At 37.3% G+C, this 27,641-nt stretch overlaps 1 protein-coding gene and 1 long non-coding RNA gene across 2 annotated transcripts in view; one reads left to right on the top strand and one right to left on the bottom strand.

The window, feature by feature from the left end:
- PRTG (protogenin) overlaps window positions 1–27,641 on the bottom strand; it is a 145,089-nt gene that overhangs the window by 20,660 nt on the left and 96,788 nt on the right. The window contains exons 12-14 of the mRNA XM_027553935.1: window positions 2,173–2,268; window positions 1,327–1,513; window positions 551–678 (exon numbers count right to left, since the gene is read on the bottom strand). Of these exons, the coding sequence (XP_027409736.1) occupies window positions 551–678; window positions 1,327–1,513; window positions 2,173–2,268 (411 nt within the window). The remainder of the gene's footprint in view (window positions 1–550; window positions 679–1,326; window positions 1,514–2,172; window positions 2,269–27,641) is intronic.
- Window positions 1–27,641, top strand: part of LOC113900297 — a 78,568-nt gene that overhangs the window by 10,167 nt on the left and 40,760 nt on the right. The gene's annotated exons all lie outside the window — the stretch shown is intronic.

Here is a 27,641-nt window from a genome sequence, read left to right as displayed (position 1 = left end):
TGGTGCTCAGTCAGGTATCATGTATACTGTACTATGCACAGCATCAAGCTACTACTCACATTAGGTTCTAATATGGCCTCCTAATATCATTAAATTGAAGAAGCAAATGGCAACCCACTTCAATATTCTTGCCTGGGAAATCCCATGGACAGAGGAGCCTGGCAGGCTACAGTCCATGGGTTCGCAGGAGTTAGACATGACTTAGCAACTTAGCAACTAAACAACATCATTAAATACATTATTTACTTACTTCCATTTTAAATTGCCTGGGTGCAGCCTTGTACATTATACTTGTTCTTAGAAAATGTAGCACCCCCTAACATGACCCTAAATTTAAGTTCACTTGCTTGTGCAACACATTGAGAGGAAAAATGTTTTTACTATAATAAAGGAAAAGAAACTTCAAAAGTTAAGAAGCAACACAAATATATACAGGTAGACTGGTAGGTGGCAACCAGGGTAGATTCTTCTTCAAAGTGAGACACACACACACACACACACACACACATCAAATATGTAGGTAAAACCCACAAGGAGTTGCTTTCTTTACCTTCCGGAAGTGTAGAGTGGTAGACAACGGGGCTCCAGGGACTGGAAAGTTGATCCACATGCAGTCGAACAGCAAATTCATATTTGGTGTTTGGTTCTAGACCTTGAACCAACATGTGAGTTTCTGATCTATAATAAGTAGTAATAAAATTGTTAGTACGTTGTTTCTAAAAGATTGTATTTCCAATCAATATAGGTTATTGTTATTATTACCTCTTCATTTTCTTTTTAAAAAAATTAGGAATCTAATTTGACTGTTAAAATGCTATATTTGATATTATAGAAATAAGCCTAAAAGCGGCCTCTCCAAGAGGAAACTAGGAAATTAAGAGTATAAATATGTCCCAAATCAAAGGGATTTCCTCTGAAATACTGGAAGTCAAATCATTCCTTTAAAGCATTTTATGGGTTTCTAACTATAACCTAGCAAACAGAATAACTAGGTTTATTTTTTGATGTAATCTGAAAATTGTCTCGTTTCCTTCTTTAAAAATGCTAAGTTTAGCTGATTGAAGGTCATTAATATTGATAGTTTCTTGTCTAATTTTGCTGTGTGAGTCTAGGGAAACACAAAAAAATCATTTTTGAAAATTCAGTTTCAAAAAATGTGGTTCTCAGATTGAATATGTAAAGATGAAATCTCCCACCACTGTATACATAAAACAGGTCCTGAGACAACTGCTTACAGCTGAAGCTCAAGCTGGCTCAAGATGGTAAAGAAGGAAGTGTGAGTGGGGAGGAGAGCAAAGAAAACAACCATTAATAGAAGTTACATACGTTTGAAGGTACAGAACCAAAGAAGCATTCTGCAGGCCAACAGGGTTACAGCGGATGGTGTAGTTAATCATCTGTGCAGTGGTGAATGCAGGCCTCCTCCAATGCAGAAAAATGGAAGATGAGGTGTTAGCCTTCGCATAGAGATGGTGGGGTGGTGGTGGAGGAGGAACCATGCGATCACGAACAGCTATTGAAAAAGACAATATTACTTTGGCACATGGCGTAATATTTAATACAGAAAGTCGTAAAATGGTAAAATCGTAACACCCCTCCCTTTAGGTCTTCATTCCATCAAAGGTTCACAGTGGTCTAGAGATACATCGTTCAAACCTGAGCGACTCTTCCATGAGTTAGATAAGGAATTAAATATTATCAATACTTAAAATGCAAAACAGAAGCACAGAGGAGTCAAGCTACCAGCCAAAAATATTCAGAAAGCCAGCAGTAGACTTAAAAACTAGACTGACATCCTCTTTAGTAGCAATAAAACCAAACAGCTTTCAGTAGCAATAAAACTGAACAGCAACTGGAAGGAAACAATTAGCCTCAAGGTTAAAGGAGATAAAAGAAAACATATGTAGGTATTCAGGGTTATTTTCCTAGTTTAATTTCTAATGATCTCTTGCATGCAAAACTAAAACAGGTTCTTATGATTAAACAAGTCTCAAATAGTTACTGAGTATGTACTTGGTTCCAAATTCTATGTTGAGTATCCTGGAAGATACAAAAGTAATAAAACCATCAAGGTATCCAAGTAGTAAAGAGACTTAAATTTAAAGAAAGAAGAGGAGAAAAAAAGAGGATGAGTCTTACACAGTGAAACAAGCTACTGCAGCTCTTACTTACACACGCATCCCGGTGTACTAACTGTCTGATCCGCCTGGTAGCCATCTTCTATGCTGTTGTAAGCCAGCAGCCTCACATGATACTTTCTTCTCGGGTCTGTAAAGAAACCAACAGGTAATAATTAGTTCCAGTTTTCTAGATGGAAACAAGGGTTCTATAGATTTTCTAGATTTTGGTTTTAAAATATTCTGAATGAGTAAAAGCTCTAAATAAAATGAAAATTTTCTCTCTCCTTGTCCTACACAATGATTCAGCAATTCACCTTTGCTACTGTGACTGACAGTCACAATAATACCAATTAATAAAATTTTACTTTATTTAACCTTACTTCAAACAAAAACATTACCACCACTGTTTTCTCCCTTCCTCAAATGACCAGACATAGATTCTTGATTTTAAAAGCCTTGGGCTGACTGATGGATTCCTTACAAGTGGTTAAGCTACATAGTTTTCTGTTTAGTTATTTGATGGTAGTTAAGTTAAAAGCATGGAAATCAAACTGAGATTGTTTTCCCCCTAAGAATTACAGCTGTCATTCTTTAGTACCTTTGAAAATGTTTACACCCGTGTGTTAACTTTATTTCATCCTATGCCCTTTCCTCACACTCACATTTCAGGTGAGAGCTGTATTTATTAAGAAAGATGAGTTGGAGCTCCCTCTACTGGAGATCATTAACTATCACAATACAGAAACTAAAAGTCTGCTGCTGCTGCTGCTGCTAAGTCGCTTCAGTCGTGTCCGACTCTGTGAGACCCCATAGACGGCAGCCCACCAGGCTCCCCCAACCCTGGGATTCTCATACATATTAAACAAAAAATTTTTTCAGGTTTTTGAGGAATTAAGTGGTTAAAAATTTTTAAAAATATACTTTAGGAGATATTTATGAAGCTTAATGATATAAATACATTTAAATGTTAGTGTTTATGGTAACACCTATAGAATAATACTTGCTTAAGGCAAAAATAAACATTATTCAGAAATAATGTAATTCTTTCTTCCCCACATCTTCATTGAGGTATAGTTGTTTAATATACAAATAAAATTTATACATTATATATATTTAAAGTATATAACCTTGATGTTTGATATGGGTATACATTGTGAAATGATCACTATAATCAAGTGAATTAACAGATAGACCCATTACTTCACTATTTAACCATCTGTGTGTGTATGTATATATGTGGTAAAAACATTTAAGATTTATACTCAGTAAATTTCAAGTATACATCATTGAGAACTACAATCACCATGCTGTACATCAGACCTCCAGAACTTACTCATCCTGCATAACTGAAACTCGAGCCATCTCCCCATTTTCCCCACCCCTGGTAACCACCATTCCACTTTCTGCTTCTGAGAGTTTAAGTATTTTAGATTCCATATATAAATGAAATCATGTCATATTTGTCTTTCTGGCTTATTTCATTTAGCATAATGTCCTCTATTTCATTTAAGTCATGAAAATGGTAAGATTTCTTTTTAAAAGCTGAATAACATTCCATTGTGTGTGTGTGTGTGTGTGTGTGTGTGCCCCATTTTATTTTTCTATTTACCTGCTAACAGGCATTCAGGTTGTTTTCACAGCTTGTCTACTGTGACTAATTCTGCAAAGAACATGAGGATGTAGATAACTCTTTGAGGTACTGATCTCATTTCCTTTTGATATATACCCAGAAGAGGGACCGCTGGGTCATATGGCAAGTCTATTTCTAATGTATTTCTACATTATAATTCTCTAAATAATAATAACATATATAAATAAATCCATAGGAATTTCACAAAGGAAAACAATTATCCTTAGTAGATATATCAAATGCGAAAAAAACCTTAGAATAATATAATAAAAATAATTCTACACTGAATTCAAACATTTAAAATCCAAAAACAAGATGTGAAGTTTACTAAATTTTCCAATGTAATTTAAGACTTTGTATAAATATTTTTGAAATGGATGCATTTTAATATTTAATATTAAATGCATTAAAAGGATATCCTAAAACATAAAATTTTTCTGTTCTGACAAAATTACACAAGAAAAATGTATACAACTTAGAACATTTCTGTACTTTCTAGATAGAAAGGTAAGAAGACTAACATTTCACCATCCTATAGAGAATCTCTTTTAAACAAAACACTGTAAGACATATGTTTGTTATTCCTATTTTATAAACCATCATACAAAAGTGTTAAGTAGCATGTCCAATGTCACACAAAACTGAAACAAGAACTTGTGGATATTTCTATGACAAAAATACAGGGCATTTAAATTTACACAAATACAAGTGCCTTTGTCACAGTAAGTATGTCTTCTGATAATGCATTTTAAAACAGAAATTTTCAAATTTTATAAGATAATTATCAGAAAACATAAACACATTTGAGTTTCATCACTGAAATGATCTCTAATATTCAGCCCTGAAATTCTAAGATTCAAAAGGCTTCTGTTCAGATCAGTGGCTACTTAATTTGAATCTGTTTTCTTCTTTCTTTCTTCCTATTGCTGTATTCATTAGTCAACTGAATCCAGAGACCCACATTACAAATTCTCCCTGTGAATGGGTACAAATGTAACTCAATCACCTCTCTGCAGAAGTTCTTCAAACATATTGCTTTATCCTATCTCTATTCAATTAGAAGAGTACCTTTAGGACAGCCTCCTGAGTGTGATGTGTTATGCCAGAAGTTACGAGACATAGAAAAGGAAGGATGAAACAGCATTTGATGAACGCAGCTCACGTTCTCCCAGAGCCAGACACAGATACAGCTAACTCGCCTAGAAAGCTGATTTTTTTGAGGGTTATGAGTAGAGGTAGAGAGATTAAGCTTTTTTCCACTGTGCAAACAGTCAACCAACACTTCATAAACACCTCTCCGGAATGGTTACTTATTTTTAGCCCTAAAATTGATTCTTCATTTTCCTCTTTTAAAAAAGTGAGCTGCTTACCCCAAGTTTTAAACCCAGAATTAACCTTTTTTGTTGCTGCCGATCAGACAGAAGCAGCTTAAATGTCCTAAGAAGATGAGAGAACACAGTTGGTTCCTCAACATGCCCCACGCCTGGCTATTACCCACTCAGCACAGACGCCAGCAAGCCCTACACCAGAAGAGGCAGCTCTTCTGAGGCCCCCTGGAAACCATCCACGTGGCCAGAGCAACCATCTTCAGCGCTGGGCTCCTTCCCCTTCAAGACCATGTGAGGTCAGGTAAAGGTAAACCACAGACAGGCAAATAAGTATTCAATACACTGAGTAAATGAGATTCCTTTCTCTCCACACAAAAAAGATAAAACATGAACCAGGATAATTTTGGAAATTATTTTAGTAGAAAAAATTTTTTTAAGATATACTGTGTGTGTTAATCATTCAGTCGTGCCCAACTCTCTGCAATCCCATGGACCGTAGCTCACCAGACTCCTCTGTCCATGGAATTCTCCAGGTTAGAATACTGGAGTCGGTTGCCATTCCCTTCTCCAGGGGATCTTCCCAACCCAGGGACTGAACCCGGGTTTCCCCCACTGCTGGCTGATTCTTTACTGTCTGAGCCACTAGGACATACTATGCTATGCTAAGTCACTTCAGTCGTGTCCGACTCTTAGCGACCCCATGGACTGCAGCCCACCAGGCTCCTCCATCCGTGGGATTTTCCAGGCAAAAGTACCGGAGTGGGGTGCTATTGTCTTCTCCGAGGACATACTAGGTAGGAAAAATAATGTAAAGGAAAGGGAAAATCCATTCACATTTGTTCACATGTGATCTATTCTTCATGCTCTATAAAGAATCTTACTTTAAAAAATAAAAAATACCAGGCTGGGGACCAAGCTGAGCTGTGGGCCGCTTGCATTTGCCATGTATTCCTCTCTCTTAGGCTATAAAAATATGACTCCAATTTTAAAATCTAGTCACTGTATTATTTTGGTTTGTGAATCCAGAGACCCCAGGAAAAACCTGGCTCATTCTTGTTTGTCAATTCGCTAGAAATTTCATTTCATCTACTTTTGTAAATTTAAGAGGGGACCCAAGGACCAGAAGACCTCAAATAACATTAAGATGAGCACTGTTGGTGTTTAGCCATTAAGTCATGTCCAACTGTTTGTGACTCCATGGACTATAGCCCACCAGGCTCCTCTGTTCATGGGATTTCCCAGGCAAGAATACTGGAGTGAGTTGCCATTTCCTTCTCCAAGGGATCTTTCCAACCCAGGGATCAAATCCACGTCTCCTGCTTGGCAGGCAAATTCATCATTAAACACCAGGGAAGCCCATAAGATGACCATAACCAGGCAACAAGTTACCAGCTAAGAAAGAAAACAGAGAACAGTTGCACAATTAACAAAATTAAAGATACAGAATAAAAAAATAAAATTTAGGACCAACATGTTAAGTACAGTTAAGTGCACACATAATGAACCTCAGCAAAGTAGCACAAGTCATAAAACTCTACAGTTCTGCAAAGACCCTGTGATGATACAAAAGGGACAAAGCAGAGACTTAGGATCAATGTTGTGAAATGCCCTGGGGAGCGAGTTTCCAGGGCCTGTTAGAGGCCTTCTTGAGTCAAGCACTGCCACGTATGTGGTGCTTGGTTACAAAAGACTCAGCAGACTTAAACTCTGTGGTTTCAGGGGAAACCAGCAGAGTCAGGAAGAGCAGCCACAAAGAACAGCACAGGCCTCCTCAAAACCCAGTGAGGGAAGGAAAATGAGAAATGGGGGAGAGAGCTGGTCCCACTTCCTTCAAAACTCAATACAAGGGGCATAGAAATCACTCCTCAACAGGGCTAATTTCTTAACTGATCCCAGGGGTGATAGGTAGCATACGGATTTATGGTTAAACTTGTCTAAAGCTTTAGCAATATATAAAGATGAAGGGTCAGGAAAGGAAGCCCAAATTAATTTAACACATATCTGGCTAAACATTTTGATACTTAACTCTGGAGTGTCAGTTTAAGTTAATGTGCTCAAGATCTCAGCCAAATTAACCTGTCTTTATTAGGGAGTCAACTTGTGGCCAAAATTGAAGCTCTCCTTTCTAAAACACGACTACGGTTCTACCTTTTATTTTTTCTCCACTGGTCCTAGGACCCACCTCTCTTTCTTCGCTTTGTTTCATTCTTACTATCAGTTCTTCTATATGAGTTTGTTTCACATAAGGGAGAATCAGAACCAGAAGTCTAGCTGGCCAAGAAAGAGTTCACAGGTATCAAATACACATCTATCAAGTGTCTACTAAAAGTCAGGCACTTTACAGAAGACTCAAGGATTAGAAAACTCTTAATTTCAATCTGCCAACAGGGATAGACTAGGAAATGAATATGTGTACTGTTTACCAACTGTATAACCTTGAGTAAGTTTCTTAGTTTTCTAAGCTTTATTTTCATTTTGGAAAACAGGGATATAATCACTTATAGGAATTTCGACAGTATTAAATGAAATCATGCCTATTAAGGGCTTTGTACAGTTCCTATAATTAGTAAAGACAACATTACTGCTGTCATTATGTGAGTAAAGTTGCCTGGGATAACAGAAAAGGCACTACCAAAAGTAGGGTGCACTTAAATTTGGGGATCATCTTGCTGAAGGCAAATGGATATGAAGGCTATTCGTTCATACAAGCAAGGTTCAGACTCCAGAATATCAGCAAATCAGCAATTAGCAGACAATGAAGCTGAGCTCTAACTACCCTCTGTCCTCATGAACATTCCCAGGTTTGCAGAGCTGGCAAAAGCCCTCAAATGTGTATCAGAGTTGTACACATATTGAAGGAGCTGTGTTTTATGTTTATGGCCACTAAGAATGCTTGCTGTTGTGGCAACCACGTCACATGGTGTATAGTCCTCTTAGTGTCAAATCCACCTTCACCTATGTCTTCTATATTAATTGAGTACGTTATCATGTGTTAACAAAGAAACTACCTGATGAAGATAAATGCTTAGGAAAGCGACTTAATAGATTTCTTCCCTAATGGAAGAACAGTAGATTGTTTCATATAAATGAAGTATGGGAAAATCTGAGGACTAGCATTAGATACAACAAGCAGATGGACACAACAAATTGATTTATTGTTAATTATATCCAGTTTTAACAGTTAGGTGTTTATTACCTTTCAGCGACAACAACTTGGAGCAAAAAAAAACAAAAACAAAGATCAGTACAATGAGACTCCTTGTAATGCACAGGTCTTTTAAAGATGCACAAAGATTAAAACAGAACCTGCTTTAATTCTATTCTAAAACCATATGATTTAACAACCATGCATTAATTGTATCTTGACACAAAATCTTAAGTAACCTACTGAAAGTGTTGGTAAAATATCACCCACTTTTCACTGCAACAGGTTTTCAAAGACCACAAAACAACAAAAAACCCCTGCCTTCTTCCAGGGTTTTACTTAAAATAACTTGCATTTCTCTTCTCTATCACTAGATGGCATCTGTGTGCCTGTAAGGACAAGGATGACTCATCTAGCTATTAAGGTGGGAGATACTCTGATACCCACTGAAACTGATGAAAGAGCAATTCAAGTCCAGGAAATGCGATACTGCTTTGACTGTGCATGCTAAGTTGCTCAGTCGTGTCCGACTCTTTGCAACCCCATAGACTGTAGCCGGCCAGGCTCCTCTGTCCATGCGATTATCCCAGCAAGAATACTGGAGTGGGTTGCCGTTTTCTCCTCCAGGGCAACTGCTTTAGTTTCACCATATTATAAAGACTTGATGAAATGCAAAGCTGGAGAAAAGGGAATGGGCTGCCCTGGATCAGTTTTTGTCATACCCAGAAGTATTTCATGTGAACGTTAAAAACCCTGTGAGCGAGGTGCTGCTTTTGTCACTTGTCCTCTACAGGGTGCTGAGACAAACAGAAGACAACTTATCTAATGGCTCAGCACTACTAGGAAGCTAAGAGATGGTTTAGCAAAAGGGTTAAGGGCTGAGATGTCAGACCCAGACAGCCTGGATTCCAATTTACCTTGGTCATTACTGTGTAACTTGGGAAGTTTATTTTCTCTCTCTTTACCTTTGTTAAAGTAATCTATATGATGGATGTGATGATGATAAAGCATCTCTCTTGAGGCGGTGAGAGGAGGACAGAAACTGATTCACTTGAAGTACTTAAAGTAGTGACAGTGTATAACATCAACAATAATAATAACCTACAAATAAAAATGATATACAGATAAAAATACCGATAGTAATAAACTAATTATTAGAAACAACAGCACTGACTATTCACTGGAAGGACTAACACTGAAGCTGAAGCTCCAACACTTTGGCCTGAAGCAAAGAGCCGACTCACTGGAAAAGACCCTGATGTTGGAAAAGACTGAGGGCAGGAGGAGAAGGGTGAACAGAAGATGAGATGGTTGGATGGCATCACCAACTCAACTGTCATGAAGCTGAGCCAACTCCAGGAGATAGTGAAGGACAGGGAGGCCTGTCATGCTCCAGTCCATGGGGTTGCAAAGAGTCAGACACAACTTAGTGACTGAATGACAACGAGAAGCATCTTATGACCCCTAATCCCTCTTCCCTCTCATGTAGAAGGGCAGAATGGTATAATGGTGAAAGGACAGACCCTGGGAGCAGATAAGACTACTTGGGTTCAGATTGAGTTTCCTCCTCTATAAAATGGGGATTAAATGAATTTATATACATAAAATGATTTGGAAAATGTCTGGCACTGAGTAGGTGCTTTTTAGTTCTAAATAAATAAATGCAGAGGAGGGGGCTGGTTTGAGAATTTGGGGATTTGGATTTTAATCTTGGATTTAGTAGCAGTGTGGCTGCAAAGGTAGTCTCCATCCTGGCATTCAGTTTCCTTGTCTTTAAGATTACGAAATTGAAATACTTCAGTTGCTCTCAAATTTGTTTAGGTAATAATGTACTAGGGGAGTTAAGACAAAGATACAAATAAGCACCATGCAAGATAGGAGTAACTGGTGCAAAGAGATTTGTTGGAACTCTAAGGGAATTAAAAAAGAGGGGAAGCTTACTAGTAGTTTGGGGCATGGAGAGGACACCACAGAAGTGCATCTGATCAGAATTTGACCTTTTAGTAGGCATGGGGAAAAAAGAGATGGAGGCAATAGAGTATAAACAAAGGTTTGGGGACAGGAACACTAGGATCAAGGATGAGTGATAAAGAAGTGCTCAGTATAGGGTGCATGAGTGAGGGTCACAAAGAAAAGTTGGGCTGGGGGTGAGATCTCAGAGGGCTTTGAGAGCCAGGCTAGACATTGCAGATTTTATTACATATACTTGGGAAATAGCTGACTAAATGAGACTGTTGAGACAAAGGATGAATAAGAAGGAGTATGAAAGTTCCCGAGTTTCCAGCCTGGGTTGACCAACAGAAATAGAAGAGGATATGCTCGGTGGAGCCAGTGACATGCCAAATCCGAGATGCCAGAGAAGCACTGGAGTGGAGCTGACCAGCAGGTGACTGGAAGTGTGGACTGGAGCCAACAGTTAGGATGAAGAACCACATTCAGCAGTCATTCACACCGAAGAAGGGGTGTTACAGGACAGAAAAGACAGCAACGACTAGAAACTGAGGGCAGGGAGGGAGGTGGACTTGAAGACTCATGAGAAGAACGAGGAAAGTAAAATACCATGGAAACCAAGAGAAGGCTGGTTGACAATATCCAAAGCTGCAGAGAGAGCATCAAGGGTAAGAATGACATTTGGTTATCTAGGTCCTTTAACAGAATAAATTCATCAGAAAGGGGTGAGGTTAGAGGCAGCAGGAAACATGGAGTTAAGGAGCAAGGAAGTGGTGGGACATCTGAGGCAGAGTTACGAAGGGAATGAAAATGCATTATTATTATGATGTGTAACAATGTTAATAGTGGTATCTGGCTCTATATAGCAAAATTTTAATTACTTTGCTTCCTGTAACTGTTCTACAATAAATATGAACTGCTGTGATAATAATATTAAAGAATTGTTGGGAAAATGTAGTACCTTTTATATGTCAACAAACTGCTACTGCTAAGTCACTTCAGTCGTGTCTGACTCTGTGCGACCCCATAGATGGCAGCCCACCAGGCCCCTCCGTCCCTGGGATTCTCCAGGCAAGAACACTGGAGTGGGTTGCCATTTCCTTCTCCAGTGCATGAAAGTGAAAAGTGAAAGTGAAGTCGCTCAGTCAAGTCCGACTCTTAGCGACCCCATGGACTGCAGCCCACCAGGCTCCTCCGTCCATGGGATTTTCCAGGCAAGAGTACTGGAGTGGGGTGCCATTGCCTTCTCCGATATGCCAACAAACTACTGTATGTTTATTTGCATTTATCTTAAATAATACTTACAACAACCCTATAAAATAAGAATTATTATTTTTATTTTATAAATATACTTCTATATAAGTAAACTGACTTCCCTCAAAAAATTAACCCTGAAGGATGGGATGGGAAGGGAGGTGAGAGGGGGGGTTCAGGATGGGGAACACATGTACACCCATGGCGGATTCATGTCTATGTATGGCAAAACCAATACAATATTGTAAAGTAAAATAAATAAAACTGGGAAAAAAATTAACCATTTTTTTCTATATAAAATACCCGCCATCTATTTCAAATCTCTTTGATTCTTTAGTATGCTAAAAATAAGCTGGGCTTACTGTAAGTTCACTTAGTATATCTTCTACAACATAGAGTAGTTGGGCTTTTTAAAACTTGCTTTTATTGTCCTTTGGCTTCAATACTGTGCTTATGGGATATGTGATAAAATCAGGGGTCCGTGGTTTTATAATCACGGGTGTTTAAGAAATCAGAGAGCAAAATTTGAGTACAAGTGTAAAATTAAGAGAACACATTCTAAAGAATGTCATCCTCTCTACTGAGTGGTTTTATGACTTCAACCCTTTTTCTGGCTTGATTCCGGGTTTAGGTTATCTCTAAAATAGGCTCTGAATAAGTGGGTGATATTAATATACATTCAAAGTAATCAAATACACAATTAGGAAAAAAAAAAAACAAATAATCATACATTTAACCAGTAAGGAATAAAATTTACTTTGAGGAGAAAACATTTACAGAGTTTCAATTCTTCTGGATTTTGATCACTATTCTACCCTTGGGGCTTCCACTGGCACAGATGGTGCCAGTGATAAAGAACCTGCCTGCCAATGCAGGGGACGTAAGAGACACAGGTTCGAAGGTAAAAACTAGAAGACTCACTTTGTAGGAAGCTCTTACACCAATACTTTCCCCAAAATGCTATAAAGACCAAGTGCTCTCTGACTGGTGATAAAGACAGATGGTAAAACTAATGGACACCATTTATGGATTCTTTCCGATGGTACTGACATTTCTAGAAGTTTGGCTTCCTGGACAATGCATACTAGAAGACAATTATTTACAAAGTATTTAGCTGGGGACAATAATAAGAGATAACATCAGGGTCATGAAAACCAAGCCTCTGTTTCTTCTGGCTGGGGCTTGCTGGTGAGGCTCCAGAAGCCTTGACAAGAGCCAGGCCCATGTGGACAGATCAGAGGTGGACAAAATTAAGGGAAAACCTGAGATCAGGACCATGAGAAAACTCATACTCCACAGCAGTGAGTCCATCTCTGACATTTCTAACATTTAAACCTCATGAAGACAATGAGTTTTATTACCCAACCTTCAATGCAAACTTATCAGGTGGTGGGAAAAATAATCCTCCTAGGGCCAGAGTAAGGTAAAGCAATCACGTCTCCTCTGGACAGCCCCCTGCCACTTGTTCAATTTACAGACAGCTTAATAAAACATCTTAAGAGGACAAAAAGGGTTACCTTAAAAATCACTATGTATTACTTTAAAATACTTACTTAAACCACTGCTAAAGAAAGCTTTGCTTATACTAGCAACAGTGTCACAAGATATCCTCAAAGGATTAAAAATAATCAAATAAATTAGAATACACATGCAAAGGTAATCTGAAAGTAGCAATCTGAAAATCTGCTGCTAGAAGGTCAATATACGAACACTGTATAAGTATGAAATGCTCAGAATAAGTGAGAAAGGTGACATTTTCAGGGATGAAACTAGTGTCTGGCCAAATGTCCATTTTTAATTTAATCTTTTGTGCTACAAGGTTTTGTGTGAGCCTTTTCAGACCCATTGTTCCCCTGTGGTTGGACTGGAGAGCTCCTTGGTCTGGATAGCCAGGGTGACTGCACTGCCCCCAAGCCTGTCCTTCTAACACAATACCCCCATATAATTATTCAGAGAAGAGGCCAGCAGTACGGACCACTGTGACACCTGGGTCATGGCCTCTGACACAGAATCTGGGGCCAGACCAAGTCTGGTCCAACAGCAGAGGAGCAGAAAAAATGCTAAGGGGGATGGGTGGGAACGGAAAGCAGAGTGAAATAACTCTAAAACGCCATGTTTAAGCAAAGTAACAAAAACACAAATCACATTTGAATGATGTGGTTTGCCTTCAAGTTATCTAAACTGTGAAAGACTAGTGTTTCTCTTCTCTCTAAACCATGTTGCAAATTAGGAGAGCAAGTCTCTTCTAAGAGGGGTTTCTTTGTCTTGTATTATCAGATTTATGTTAAGCATGGAAAAAGCTAGTTCACGAAGGTTGAAATAATGCCTTACATAAACGTGCTAGTGTTCTGATAAAAGCAAAGGACTTTTAGCTAAAACAATGCAAATTTTAAACCTATATTAAAAGTTTATTCTTTTGTTAAATTGAATTTCTGTAAGGGACTGTTAATCACAAACATAATTCACTTCATTTGAATTTAAATTTAAAGAAAAGGTTTCTTTTTGTATGATCACCATGCCAAGAATGTTATAAATTTGTTCTGTGATAATACAGAATATTTATTTGAGTGTAAAATGGATAGAATGGCAGATGGAGTGGGAAATCCCCCTCTCTCCCAACTTTCCTTAAGTGTTCTGCAGAATAGCTCTCTACGGAAGCTGTTGGTTGAGTATTTGTCTAAACTTGAAATGACTCAGTTCCTTTTGTTCTGTACCTCCTCGCTCCAAGGGCCTGAAGACAAATAACACCTCTCACTCCCAGTAAAAACATCCCCTCTCCTACTGCGTTTAGGATAATTTGGAAGAAAGTTCTTTGTATATGACGTGTGAGAATTAGTTTCCTACCAAAGTAAGTATACCCTATTGTTCACCTCTATTTTAAAAACCTTCCCCAAAAGACTGGGATTGTTTAGCAAAATCCAGAAGTATAAGGCTTTCCCAATTATACTGTGATACTGATATTTCTTTCTTAATTATGTGATTTCATTTTTATATATCTATTAGATTTTCAAGACTTTAAAAATCTATTTAAAAAAATCTACTTTTCATTTTTGATAAATGTATTACTTAGGGCTCTCTGGATAAGAAATATTTGGGGTTGAAGATTTCTACTTCAATATTGCCATGAGTGAATCTGATTTACATCCAAACACTGAGAAAACAAATCTGAAAATGATACTGGAGACTCCAACAAACACAGTTTTTGATCTTTTATCTTCTTTTTATGGCATTCCTTTCCCTTTGGGAATTTCTGTGGAAGAAAATCACCTCAACTGTCTAATTTTGACTGCCACTGAACCTCTCTTACCAAACCATCAATTCATGGAATTATGCCCGTGGTTGATAATTCCTACAGGCTGGGAGGAGAAACAGAAAGACTCCAAAAGAGCAGGGGCTTACCTGCTCTGTCAGTTTCAAAATTGATAACATCCTTATAGGAGGAGTGTTAATAAGGCTAGCCCGACCTATATGTTCCTGAATAATTTAAAATGAATAAATGAATGAATAAAAATGAATAAAACAGAGCAATTGCCAATGACAAGAATTTCAAACACCAGAAAAGTGTCAGAATTTGGGGGGGAGCATTTTAAGAGGCTATAAAATTTTCAAAGGAAGTTTACTTAAAGTTGTTACAGAAAATGAAGTAAATTCCTTTATGTTGATATTTCTATCAAGAGCAATCCTTACCCCTACAAACATCCAAAGTACTTGACTTATGCTACTATACTTGGCTTAGCATTTGTTTAAGTAGCTGCTCTGTCTGCCAACACACAGACACTGTCTGTCTGACATACATCATTGCCTTACAAACAATATTTTTATAGACTGACAGAGAGAGCCTATTCATGACAACCACATTTCCCCTGAAGCCATGAAATAAATTTCCTTCCAGGACTAACATTTCTCCCTTTCACTGTCATGGGCTCACCATGCCATTTTGACCTTTTTGTGAGGCAACATGAAAATACAATCTATCATCTCCTGAACCACGGTGACTTGGTTGGAGGTGCAGAGTTTCATGGCAAAAACATCTGTGGCTTGATAACCATTCCTCCAAATCTCAGCCCTCGGCAATTAAAAGCATGCTTACAGGATGGGAGAGAAGCAGGTAGACAGCTTGAAACCAGTCTAAAATTTCTTCTCAAGTATGAAATGCAAGCTGGTGAAATATAAGCTTCATCAGTGATAGTGATAAAACATTATTGTGTTATTTATTTATACCTCCTTTAGAACTCACAAAAAGCACTGTTACAGCAATTTATTTCATCTTTGCTGAATTTATCACTTTGAAATTGATTTTGATGTTAACAGATAAGAGAATTCTGAGAGTTTTTTGATACAAGCAGGTGCAGGTCATTACCATGTTACTTGGCTATAAGTGGTCCACCCAAATTTTATATAAATCTTAAGTCTTTCAGGTACTGAAAGACACTGAAAATGTTTGAGAGTGCTTGGCAGTTATTCAATAAGTCTTTAAATAGTTTTCAACACATATGATAGAGAATTAGAAACAATTTAAGCATGAGGAATTAAACTAAAAATATTTTCTGGTAAATAAAATATTCAACAGAAGACCTAAGTTTTCTTACATTCAACCTGAACTATATTATTATAGGGAATTCCTTGGCGGTCCAGTGGTAGGATGCAGCGCTTTCACTGCCGTGGCTTGGGTTCAATTCCCAGTTGGGAAACTAAGGTCCTACAAGCCATTGGTGGACCACCCCCCCACACACAAAAGAGATACATGATTATAAATATCATTTTATAAATATTCCATGGATAGAAGAAACATTTAGTTGTTTAAAGAAATAATTTTTTTTTTTTAGTTCCTCAAATATGCTTTAACTGGAGGGGCTACTCTGCAGGATAATAAAGAATCTGATTTTCTGAACTTTATTTCTCAGTAGGTAAAATTATATTACAATGTATACCACTTGACATAACTTTTAAATATCCCACATATCACTAGAAAACTGTTTTATATAATCAGTTATTTCATAAGTGCTTTTGTTTTAACCATGTGCATAATCATTGCATAACCACTCTCAATTTGAAGGAACTGATTAACCACACAGCACAGGGCATTTTGTAAAGAATCTGTCTGCAATGCAGGGGACATGGGTTCAATTTCTGGGTTGGGAAGAGCCCCTGGAAGAGGGCATGGCAACCCATTCCAGTATTCTTGCTTAGAGAATCCCATGGACAGAGGAGCCTGGTAGGCTACAGCCTGTAGGGTCACAAAGAGGTGGACACAGTGAAGCAACTGAACACACACAGTGCTTTTTTAACCTTTTAAATTATTTTTTAAACATTTTGATGTATTTTTCTTATTTATTATTCTCTTATTTGTATGTGCATATGTACAAGTATACATATACACAGTTTTTCTTTTGTAATCAGTATACTTTCCACCTAAATACTTGAACGTGATTCCCCTGAGAACAAAGACATCCTCGCTTATATAACTACAATACCATTATTACATCCAGTAGATTTAACAAAAACACGATTTTATCTGATATATAGTTTGTTTTTAAATTTCCTACTGATAATACCCTTTACACCCCTCATCTGCAATTCCTAAATCCAACTAAGGATCACTGCTTCTTCATCTAGAACTGTTCCCTGTCCTTTTCCTATCTTTCGTAACAATGACATTCTTTGAAGAATCCTGTCCAGATGTTTTACAGACTATCTCACATCTGGATTTATCTATAATAATTGTTTCCTCATTGTCAGATTCAGACTAAATGTTTTTGGAAAGACTATTATACAGGTCAGACTATGACTTTAACATAGGGTTTTGGTTTTATTAAGGGAAATAAATCTTAAAATCCACATTTTTTGTAACTGCAAATTTGTTAGATTTCATAGTTTCACATAGGGCTTTCATAGTTTGAAATTTCATAGAGCTTCCCTCGTGGCTCAGCTGGTAAAAGAATCCACCTGCAATGCAGGAGATCTGGGTTCAATCCCTGGGTTGGGGAAGATACCCTGGAGAAGGGAATGGCTACCCACACCAGTATTCTGGCCTGGAGAACTCCATGGACTGTAGAGCCCATGGGGTTGCAAAGAGTCGGACACAACTAGTCGGACACAGGAGCGACTTTCACACACTCACATAGTTTCAAAAGCTTTCCTAACTCCAGAACAGTGTAATTTTCTTAGTGGGCAATTTTATCTCTATTATCTATTTATCTACGTTTATCCATACGAATGTCTGTAATGAACTCTAGCCTGACAAGACAATGCAAAGTACCAATACGGTTTTAGGTTCTTAAAAGATTTCCAGAAATATCTGAGATTCTGTGTATAAGTAATGCAAATACAGATTCTTTCCTTAACTCTCAACGACTCACAATGGAATGCCAATTTGTAATACACACAGCTTGAGAACAGCGTAAACGAAGAAATCATGGCCATAAAGTGTGCAATTCAGTCAACATGGGAAAGAGAATTAATATGATTGAAAGAAAATTAATACAATTGAAACAATCACTGTAATTTCTCAGAGTGGATATGTGCATAGAGAAATGGGCCCTTGAAAAAGAGTGTTCCAAAGTAGTTTCTATAGTTTTGTAGGGTCAGAATTAAGGCCCATCTGCCATGATTTTTCTTCTGAGACAAAAGGCCATTTTTATGAAAAGAGTGGGAGTGTATTCAAGAAAGGGAAACCATACTAAAAATCATCATACTTGGTCATCCAGATGAAGTACTGTTTTTTCTCATTATGATAAAATATATCTATTACAGAAAATTTATATAACTCAGACAAGCCAAAAGAAGAAATAAAAATAAAATATTCTTAAAACTAGCACCTAGAGATAAGCACTGTGAACACTACTGTTATGTTTTTCCTTCCATTTCCTATCCATATGCACCCATATTCAGTATATTTTGTACTTTATAATTTTTTTCAGTTAATATACTATGGATAACTATTCATATTATTACATATTATCCTAAAAAATTCTTTCTAATGTCTACATTTATTCAAACTGTATGGATGTACCATAGCTTATTTTATTAAACCTCTGTAGTGCTTCCCAGGTGGCTCAGCGGTATAGAATCTGCCTGCCAAGCAGGAGACACCAATTCGGTCCCTGAATCGGGAAGATTCCCTGGAGGAGGAAATGGCAACCTACTCCAGGATTCTTGCCAGGGAAATTCCAGAGACAGAGGAGCCAGGAGGGTTACAGTCTATGGGGTCGCAAAGAGTCACAACTTAGCGACTAAACAACAACAAAAAACTGACTATTTCAGTTTTCTCCAGATTTTCACAGTTATAAATGACCCCATATACTACAGTGAGCATCTCTGTGGTTAAATGTTTGTGCATGTTTAGAATACCTTTTTATGGCAGGTTCTGTTAATGGAGTTGTTGGGTAAAAGAGTGTGTATTTATTATTCTACCCGCTTTTGGAGTTGCCTAATTATCTCTAGAAAAGCTGTGTATCAATTTATACTCCCACTATTAATATGAGTGGTTCTTTAATCCAAAACCCTCACTAACTCTGGCCTTATATCACCTATTTCTTTTTAATTTTGTTGAATTCTGTGTTTCTATATTGAGTTACTTCAAATCTCCCTTAGAAGGAAGTTAGGAGGTACATAAATTTTCAATAATGTCAAGCTAGATATATTTACATATTATACCAGGAAAGATGTATCAACTGTGATAAACAGGCAAAATGTGATGCCTACTGTCTGCACAGATTTCCTAAGTTATTGTTAACGTCTGGCATGCTGAGAAAGCTAAGATGCCGTTTTCACCTTCAGCTGAAGTATCCACTCTAGTTTCTATAATAAGTAAGTGTCAATAGAGTTATGCTATCTTGGCCAACTTAAGAAGCCTCTGCTTATAAGGCAGCCTACATTCTGAGATATTATACAAAATCTTTCAAGAGTTCAAACATCTCAAAATGGAAAAGTACAATATCAATAAACTCTGTCAGGATTATGATATCACAGCAGCTTATCCAAATCAAATGATAAGTCAAGTTGTTTAAATAGGAATATACCAGTATTTAGCCTGTTTTGATTCTCAGTCTATGACTATGGTTTATGCCATGCCTCCTTTAAATCTTTCATTATCCCATCCGGGTCTTTCACCTAGTTAACTTCTGTTATCCTTTAATCTTAATTCATTATCAATTTCTCAGGGAAATGTAACCAGATCCTTACTAGCAAACTATATAGTGTTCCCTATAACTTACAACTCTGTATACTTTTCTACCACAGCACCTACAAAAGCTTACAATTATTAATATAATTCATATGGTGATTTGATTATAATGTCTATTTCCTCTTCTTGTTGTAAAGCTTCATAATTTGGGTAGTTACTTAGAAATAACCAATTCTCTATTTTAGAATAGTGGTCTCCACATTTTTTTCATTTTACTCATTAATAATTTTTTCTAGCAAGCATACTCATATACACCCTTTATAATATATACATATGTGACTGTCCTTTTATATACATTATGAAACATACAAAAATACTTTTAAAGCGTTAAGATATAAAAATATTTTCCTACAGCAATGCCTGTCTTATAGCTCCCCTCTACCTCACGGTGTGTGTAATTGGTACAAAGCTTAACATTTCATTTGCACTAAGTTTTTTTAAGAACAAGCTTAAAACAAAAAACAAAACCCTCAAGTATAATTACTGCTATGCAGCAAATGTTTTTTTCTCTTCACTCTGAAGTTTCTTTCATGTGCTAATGTGGTATTTAAAAAACCTTCTCTCCTTTAACTTACTTAGATTTTTAAAGACCTCACACATCTAAAGATTCTTTACATTGACCAGAAATTTCCAGAGTGGTCTGAAGGTTGACAATTAATGGATAGCCCTAATTTAATTTCCTACAACAAGAGTTTTCCCTTCTGGAAGGAAAACTGTTTGCAATTCATGTAAAGCATTTTATCATGCTTTACATATTTTTAAAAATAAGAAGAAAAGGCTTACTGAAGTTTTTCCTTCATTCATAAAATTACCACTGGGAATGTTCTGCACTATAGAACAGTCAAGAGTTGATCAAAAATTATGAGTGTCTTCCTAATACCAAGGAAACATGGCTTTCATTTGTTACCATTTTAATGAGGTTTTATTAGCACATGTAGAAAGGAAGCAGAAAAGGTAACAGAAGATAAACTTAACAACCTTCAAAATATAAATACAAAGGGTTATAGAGAGTACTGGAATATTTTAGGAGAGAGATACATAAAGATTCAATGTAAAGAAGCTAGTTAATTATTAAATAGATGTAAACATCATTAGATAGTAAAAGTTTCTTCAAAGATCTTAATTTGTGTCATTTGGAATGAAGTTAAAAATTCTTTTTCTGTGGGGAGGGATAGATTGGGAATTTGGGATTAGCAGACACAAACTATTATATACAGGATGGATAAACAACAAGGTCCTAACTGTATAGCACAGGGAACTATATTCAGTACCCTGTGATAAACCATAACGAAAAAGAATATTTTAAAAAAGAATGACAAAGTGATATATAAAACTGAATCACTTTGCCATTCAGCAGAAATTAACACAACAGTGTAAATCAACTATACTTGAATAAAATAAAGTTTTAAGAATACTTTTTCGGGAGACAAACCATGGAACTAATTTTGTTCTCATACACTTTTTATATTTGATATCTGAAATAAAACTCGAGCACTTAACATACAGAGAAAGAAACAACTGGCAATTCCCATTCTCATCTGTATTTCAATAGCGCATTTTTTTTTAAAGCTTTCTGTTGTTCTGCTTTCCCTAAAGAAGAGATATCGCCCTAAAGAAATTTCAGGTGGAAATTTACTTTGAGGAAGGCAGCAGGAAGGGATATTTGCTGAGAATGAAGGAAATGGAGAAAGACACTTTGCTTCCTGCATCCCCAACTCTTTAACTACTGTAACATCAGACCTCATACTTAAGTGACATAAGACTCAAAACCGGAAACATATCACAATTGGTATTTCACTTCATAAACTGGTTAAAAAAAAAAAACAAAACAGAGCTACTTGAAATAATGGAACTTCCTTACCCTGCTAATTTTCTCCATCTCCACAGGGGCCTTACTTTATTTAGGATTCTTTTCAGTCAGGCATGAGAAGTGAGGCTCCACAAGTACTGTAAATCTTTACCCAGTGCCAAAGGTCAAAGGGTTATCTGTGCTATGCAGTTTTAGGGTAGATGATTTTCTTTATTCTTTTCTTTCTCTCCCCATTTTTTTTTTTTTTTTAAGAAAACAAAACATAGGCATATGAAACACACCAAGCTAATTTAGGTACTAAAAAAGTTCTACCAATGAACCTCTTTCTCAAGAAAAGTACTAAATATCAACTTTTCAGGCATTTTACAAAGAGAAACCAGATGCAACCGAGTCCCCCCTTCCCACCACTATTGTCTGCTAGAAAACTTACACACAGCTGCTAAAGCAGTAAAACAACTTCAAACCTACAAAAGTGATGACCATTTAGGCAAATGCACCAATTTTGTTCCTGGAAAAAAAACAACTTTGCTTTATCTTTAAAAAAAAAAAAAAAAAGGAGTAAGGTTTTTGTTCACAAATTACACCTCATTTAATAACAAGACAGATGTTTTTCACAGAGCTTTTCATGTTTTAGAGTATTTCGAAAGGTGATGACTATTCAAGATTAAGCATATAAAAGTCCAGGAAAAACCATCAAAATTCTTTTCCCAATTATTTTTTTTTGGTTTTGATACGGAAAGTTGAACCTTAATTTTTAAACAAGGAGAAAAATATTTAAGAAAATATAAGCATTTATTGCTCCCTTTCTTTTCTCTCACCAAAATGATCTTTTCTAAAGTGGGAAATAAAATTGAATGTAACATCCCATAAGGTGCCACTGATACAATTTTAAGACAATGCAATATACAGCACAAGAGTAAAAGGCATTTGTTCTTTAATGGGGCATTGTCATTTTAACACTCTCTGCAGTCCTCTGAATTTAAGAGGCAGAAATACAAATTATAACAGTATTGCTATTGCATTCAACTGAGTTACCAAAAAAATTAAAAAATGGCTTTCAAACACTGAAGAGCGCAAAATATCCTCTGTGATCTGCTACAATTCAAAATACAATTTGGAATTTGCTAGCTATATTTCTCCCATAATAAAGCAGCAATGATTTGCCTGATCCCTTTTGCTTCCTTCTTAATCAAAATTCCTTTATCTTTTGCAGCAAGTAAAAAACTGATAAATGTTTAGAATTATACCAAATTAAGAATATAGATATGATCTCATCTGAAATTTCAATGAGATTTGTTGAAAGTGCCTTACTTTCCTGAAAATGACCTTTCAGGAAAAACATTTCCTGAAAATGTCTTTCATTTTACAATTATGCTGACAAGTGGTTTCTTCCACTCAAATCTTTGTAGCTCAGACAAAAAATGTTGGGTCCCTTGGAGCAGGACAGCATCAGTGCGTAGGCTTAACTCCAAACTGTACAGCAGTGATTCACTATCTCAGATCTTCTGAAATCAAAACCATATATTAAGCTCCTAGAGACATCTCCACCAGAATATCAAACTTTTCAACCCAATACAAGCAAAACTGAACTAAATAATCTCCCACTTTTCCAAACCTGGTCTTACTCCTGAAGCTCTACTGCAGTGAGGTATCATCCATTCAGGACTCTTGAGAAATCAGTCCAACTTCCTCTTCACCTAATTAGATTTATAAGCAGCTAACAGCTACTAAGCACTTACTATGTACAAGAGCACTGTGTTGAGGGTTCAGCACGTTCTAGTACACTTAATCCTCAATATCCTGGACACTGTGCAAATTGAGGTTTATGGAGGTACAGTAACTTAACCAAGATCACACCAAGTGTGAGGACAGCTAGAATTCAAACCCTGGCCATCTCGTCTCAAGACCCTCATTCTTCTATTTTAAATTGAAAAAACTGACCTTTTGGTGGTGTATGGTTCTACTCAACACATGTACAGGTTTATGCAACCACCACCACAATCAGAAAACAGAACAATTTCATAGTATCAATGGCTCGTGCTGCATCTTTGTAGTTAACCCCGCTCCCACCCCTAATTTATGTCCATCACTGATCTGTTCTCCATCCCTATAGTTTTGACTTCTCAAGAATGTCATATAATTGGAATAATACAGAGTGTATTTTGAGAATGGATTCTTTCACTCAGCATGATGCCAGTGATATCCATCAACAAACTACTGCAAGTAGCCATAGAGTTCATTGCTTTCCTCTGCTGAGGAGTAACTCAACTATATGGCTATATCACAGTTTATTTACTCACCCAGTGAAGGACAACTGCTGTTTCCAGTTTGTGGGAACAGTAAATTGAGCTATACATTTTGTGTATAGGTTCTTGTGTGAACATGCATTTTCATTTTTCTAGGGTAAACATGTAGGATGGGACGGCTGAGTCACATGGCACAGGCATATTTAACTTCATTAAGACACACTGAACTGTTTTCCTGAGTGGCTGTACCATTTTGCATTCCTACAATAATGCATGAGTTCTAGGTGTTCTGTATCCATGTCAGCATTTGTTATTGGCAGTTTTGACATTTACAAATTTTTTAGTCATTCTAATGTGTACGCAGTGGTATCCTACTACAGTTAAAATTTTTTACTTTGCATTTCTGTAATGGCTAATGATGTTGTACATCTTTTCATAGATCCCTTAGGCATAATAGCTATACATGAAGGTCTTCCATCAGGCCCACATGTAATGAGTCAAGTTCTAAGCCCCCAAAATTTCACACCTGCCTTCTCTCCAATGAACTGTTTTAGTTTATCTTATTATTTTAGATTATTTCAACAACCATTTCATTGATTTCCTGTCTTTGGTAGCCCTCTCCTGGGCCCATGCTCACTGATTCTCTAAATCTATCCTTTACAGTATCATTACCAGTTATGTGTCTAAACAAGGCATGTCATTTTCTCACTTCAAAATTTGATGGCTCTTCACTATTTATTATACAATATAAGACAAAGACTAAATAACTTTTTATGGTATGCAGGGTCCTTAAAACACCAGCCCTAGTTAATTCCATGGTTTTAGTCTCCACAGCTCCCACCCATGCAACCCATGATTTAGCCGTAACAAACCAATGAAGCTACTTCTTTTAATCTTTTTGTACATTTTGAGCTCCTATGATTGGAATGATTTTCCTCCACTTTTCAACTGGGGAAGTTCTCGTCATATAGTAAAATTAGTCATTTATCCTTCATGCTTACCAAATACTCTGATCACATCTCAATTTTATCAGCACATTTTCCTATAAACGCTGATAGGGCCTCTAGGCTGAAGTTAAACACTTTGGAGGCAGACATGCCATCTTACATTCAGGTTCCTTATGTCCAATCCAGCGCCTGGTGAGTATGTGCATTAGATTAATATATCCTAATTTTTTCATTTTAAAAGTAATAGGGAGTAACAGAGAACACACACAGAAACTTCTGAGAAAAATGTGTATTGTATTAACCTTAACATCAGAAAATTTGCATTTCTAACTGGCACTATCTTCCAGGCAATGTCTTCATGAGGAGTTATAAGAACTCACACAAGTCAAAACTGAATGTTGTGGGGATGGTTTCAATTTTGCAACTGATTTGCTGGTAATTAATTTACACTAATTTAATGGTAACTGCAGCTCATTTTCAGTAATTTCTAAATGGAGTTCAACTGATATGCAAAGCCAAAGAGCTTCTGTGTTATAAGCCTCCTAGTAGAGCCCAAGAGACCAGCCCCAAGAAAGCATCAGATCAGATCAGATCAGTCGCTCAGTCGTGTCTGACTCTTTGCAACCCCATGAATTGCAGCACACCGGGCCTCCCTGTCCATCACCAACTCCCAGAGTTCACTCAGAATCACGTCCATCGAGTCAGTGATGCCATCCAGCCATCTCATCCTCTGTCGTCCCCTTCTCCTCCTGCCCCCAATCCCTCCCAGCATCAGGGTTTTTTCCAATGAGTCAACTCTTCGCACGAGGTGGACAAAGTACCGGAGTTTCAGCTTTAGCATCATTCCTTCCAAAGAAATCCCAGGGCTGATCTCCTTCAGAATGGACTGGTTGGATCTCCTTGCAGTCCAAGGGACTCTCAAGAGTCTTCTCCAACACCACACTTCAAAAGCATCAATTCTTCGGTGCTCAGCCTTCTTCACAGTCCAACTCTCACATCCATACATGACCACTGGAAAAACCATAGCCTTGACTAGATGAACCTTTGTTGGCAAAGTAATGTCTCTGCTTTTGAATATGCTATCTATGTTGGTCATAACTTTCCTTCCAAGGAGCAAGCGTCTTTTAATTTCATGGCTGCAGTCACCATCTGCAGTGATTTTGGAGCCCAGGAAAATAAAGTCTGACACTGTTTCCACTGTTTCCCCATCTATTTGCCATGAAGTGGTGGGACCGGATGCCATGATCTTCGTTTTCTGAATGTTGAGCTTTAAGCCAACTTTTTCACTCTCCACTTTCATCAAGAGGCTTTTTAGTTCCTCTTCAGTTTCTGCCATAAGGGTGGTGTCATCTGCATATCTGAGGTTATTGATATTTCTCCCGCCAATCTTGATTCCAGCTTGTGCTTCTTCCAGTCCAGCGTTTCTCATGATGTACTCTGCATATAAGTTAAATAAACAGGGTGACAATATACAGCCTTGACGAACTCCTTTTCCTATTTGGAACCCGTCTGTTGTTCCATGTCCAGTTCTACCTGTTGCTTCCTGACCTGCATACAAATTTCTCAAGAGGCAGATCAGCTGGTCTGGTATTCCCATCTCTTTCAGAATTTTCCACAGTTGATTGTGATCCACACAGTCAAAGGCTTTGGCATAGTCAATAAAGCAGAAATAGATGCTTTTCTGGAACTCTCTTGCTTTTTCTATGATCCAGCAGATGTTGGCAATTTGATCTCTGATTCCTCTGCCTTTTCTAAAACCAGCTTGAACATCAGGAAGTTCACGGTTCACATATTGCTGAAACCTGGCTTGGAGAATTTTGAGCATTACTTTACTAGCATGTGAGAGAGTGCAATTGTGCAGTAGTTTGAGCATTCTTTGGCATTGCCTTTCTTTGGGATTGGAATGAAAACGGACCTTTTCCAGTCCTGTGGCCACTGCTGAGTTTTCCAAATTTGCTGGCATATTGAGTGCAGCACCTTCACAGCATCATCTTTCAGGATTTGGAATAGCTCCACTGAAATTCCATCACCTCCACTAGTTTTGTTCGTAGTGATGCTTCCTAAGGCCAACTTGACTTCACATTCCAGGATGTCTGGCTCTAGGTCAGTGATCACACCATCGTGATTATCTGGGTCGTGAAGATCTTTTTTGTACAGTTCTTCTGTGTATTCTTGCCATCTCTTCTTAATATCTTCTGCTTCTGTTAGGTCCATACCATTTCTGTCCTTTATCGAGCTCATCTTTGCATGAAATGTTCCTTTGGTATCTCTGATTTTCTTAAAGAGATCCCTAGTCTTTCCCATTCTGTTGTTTTCCTCTATTTCTTTGCATTGATCGCTGAAGAAGGCTTTATTATCTCTTCTTGCTATTCTTTGGAACTCTGCATTCAGATGTGTATATCTTTCCTTTTCTCCTTTGCTTTTCGCTTCTCTTCTTTTCACAGCTATTTGTAAGGCCTCCCCAGCCATTTTTGCTTTTTTGCTTTTCTTTTCTATGGGAATGGTCTTGATCCCTGTTCTCCTGTACAATGTCACGAACCTCATTCCATAGCTCATAGGAGCCTCTTTATCCAAGACCTAATAAGTTCCATAAAACACTGTACTCACTGTATTCACACAGTGCTAAAATGAATGCTTTACAAAGAGTACTGCAACTCTCAGGGCCCATAATAAAGCTCAATAATAGCAGCTGAGTGAGTTAAAAAATATTCTCCATTTGAGTGACTACTAAATGCTCCTGGCTTCATGCTGTGGATTCAAAGAACAGTTTGTGTAATGGGTTTATGGAATCCATGGTTGTATTTCCTTTATTTCTCTGATCATCTAATTGGCACTGTAACAGTTACTGACCAAATCAAGACTAGGCTTTCTCAGGGGACAGAATATGTCATTAGATTTATGACAAGATGTCTCCTGAGTTTCCTCAATCAAAACGAAGGATAAATTAGAACACTTTAAGACAGTTATGGAACTGGCTTAAAGACAGGCATGAGCCAAAGGTTCAAATACCTTCCCCCTTATATGTT

The sequence above is a fragment of the Bos indicus x Bos taurus genome, chromosome 10 (assembly GCF_003369695.1).
Source record: "Bos indicus x Bos taurus breed Angus x Brahman F1 hybrid chromosome 10, Bos_hybrid_MaternalHap_v2.0, whole genome shotgun sequence".
Classification (NCBI taxonomy): domain Eukaryota; kingdom Metazoa; phylum Chordata; class Mammalia; order Artiodactyla; family Bovidae; genus Bos; species Bos indicus x Bos taurus.
The sequence above is the reverse complement of the archived record's forward strand: the minus strand, read 5'-3'. Positions and strand labels throughout refer to the sequence as shown.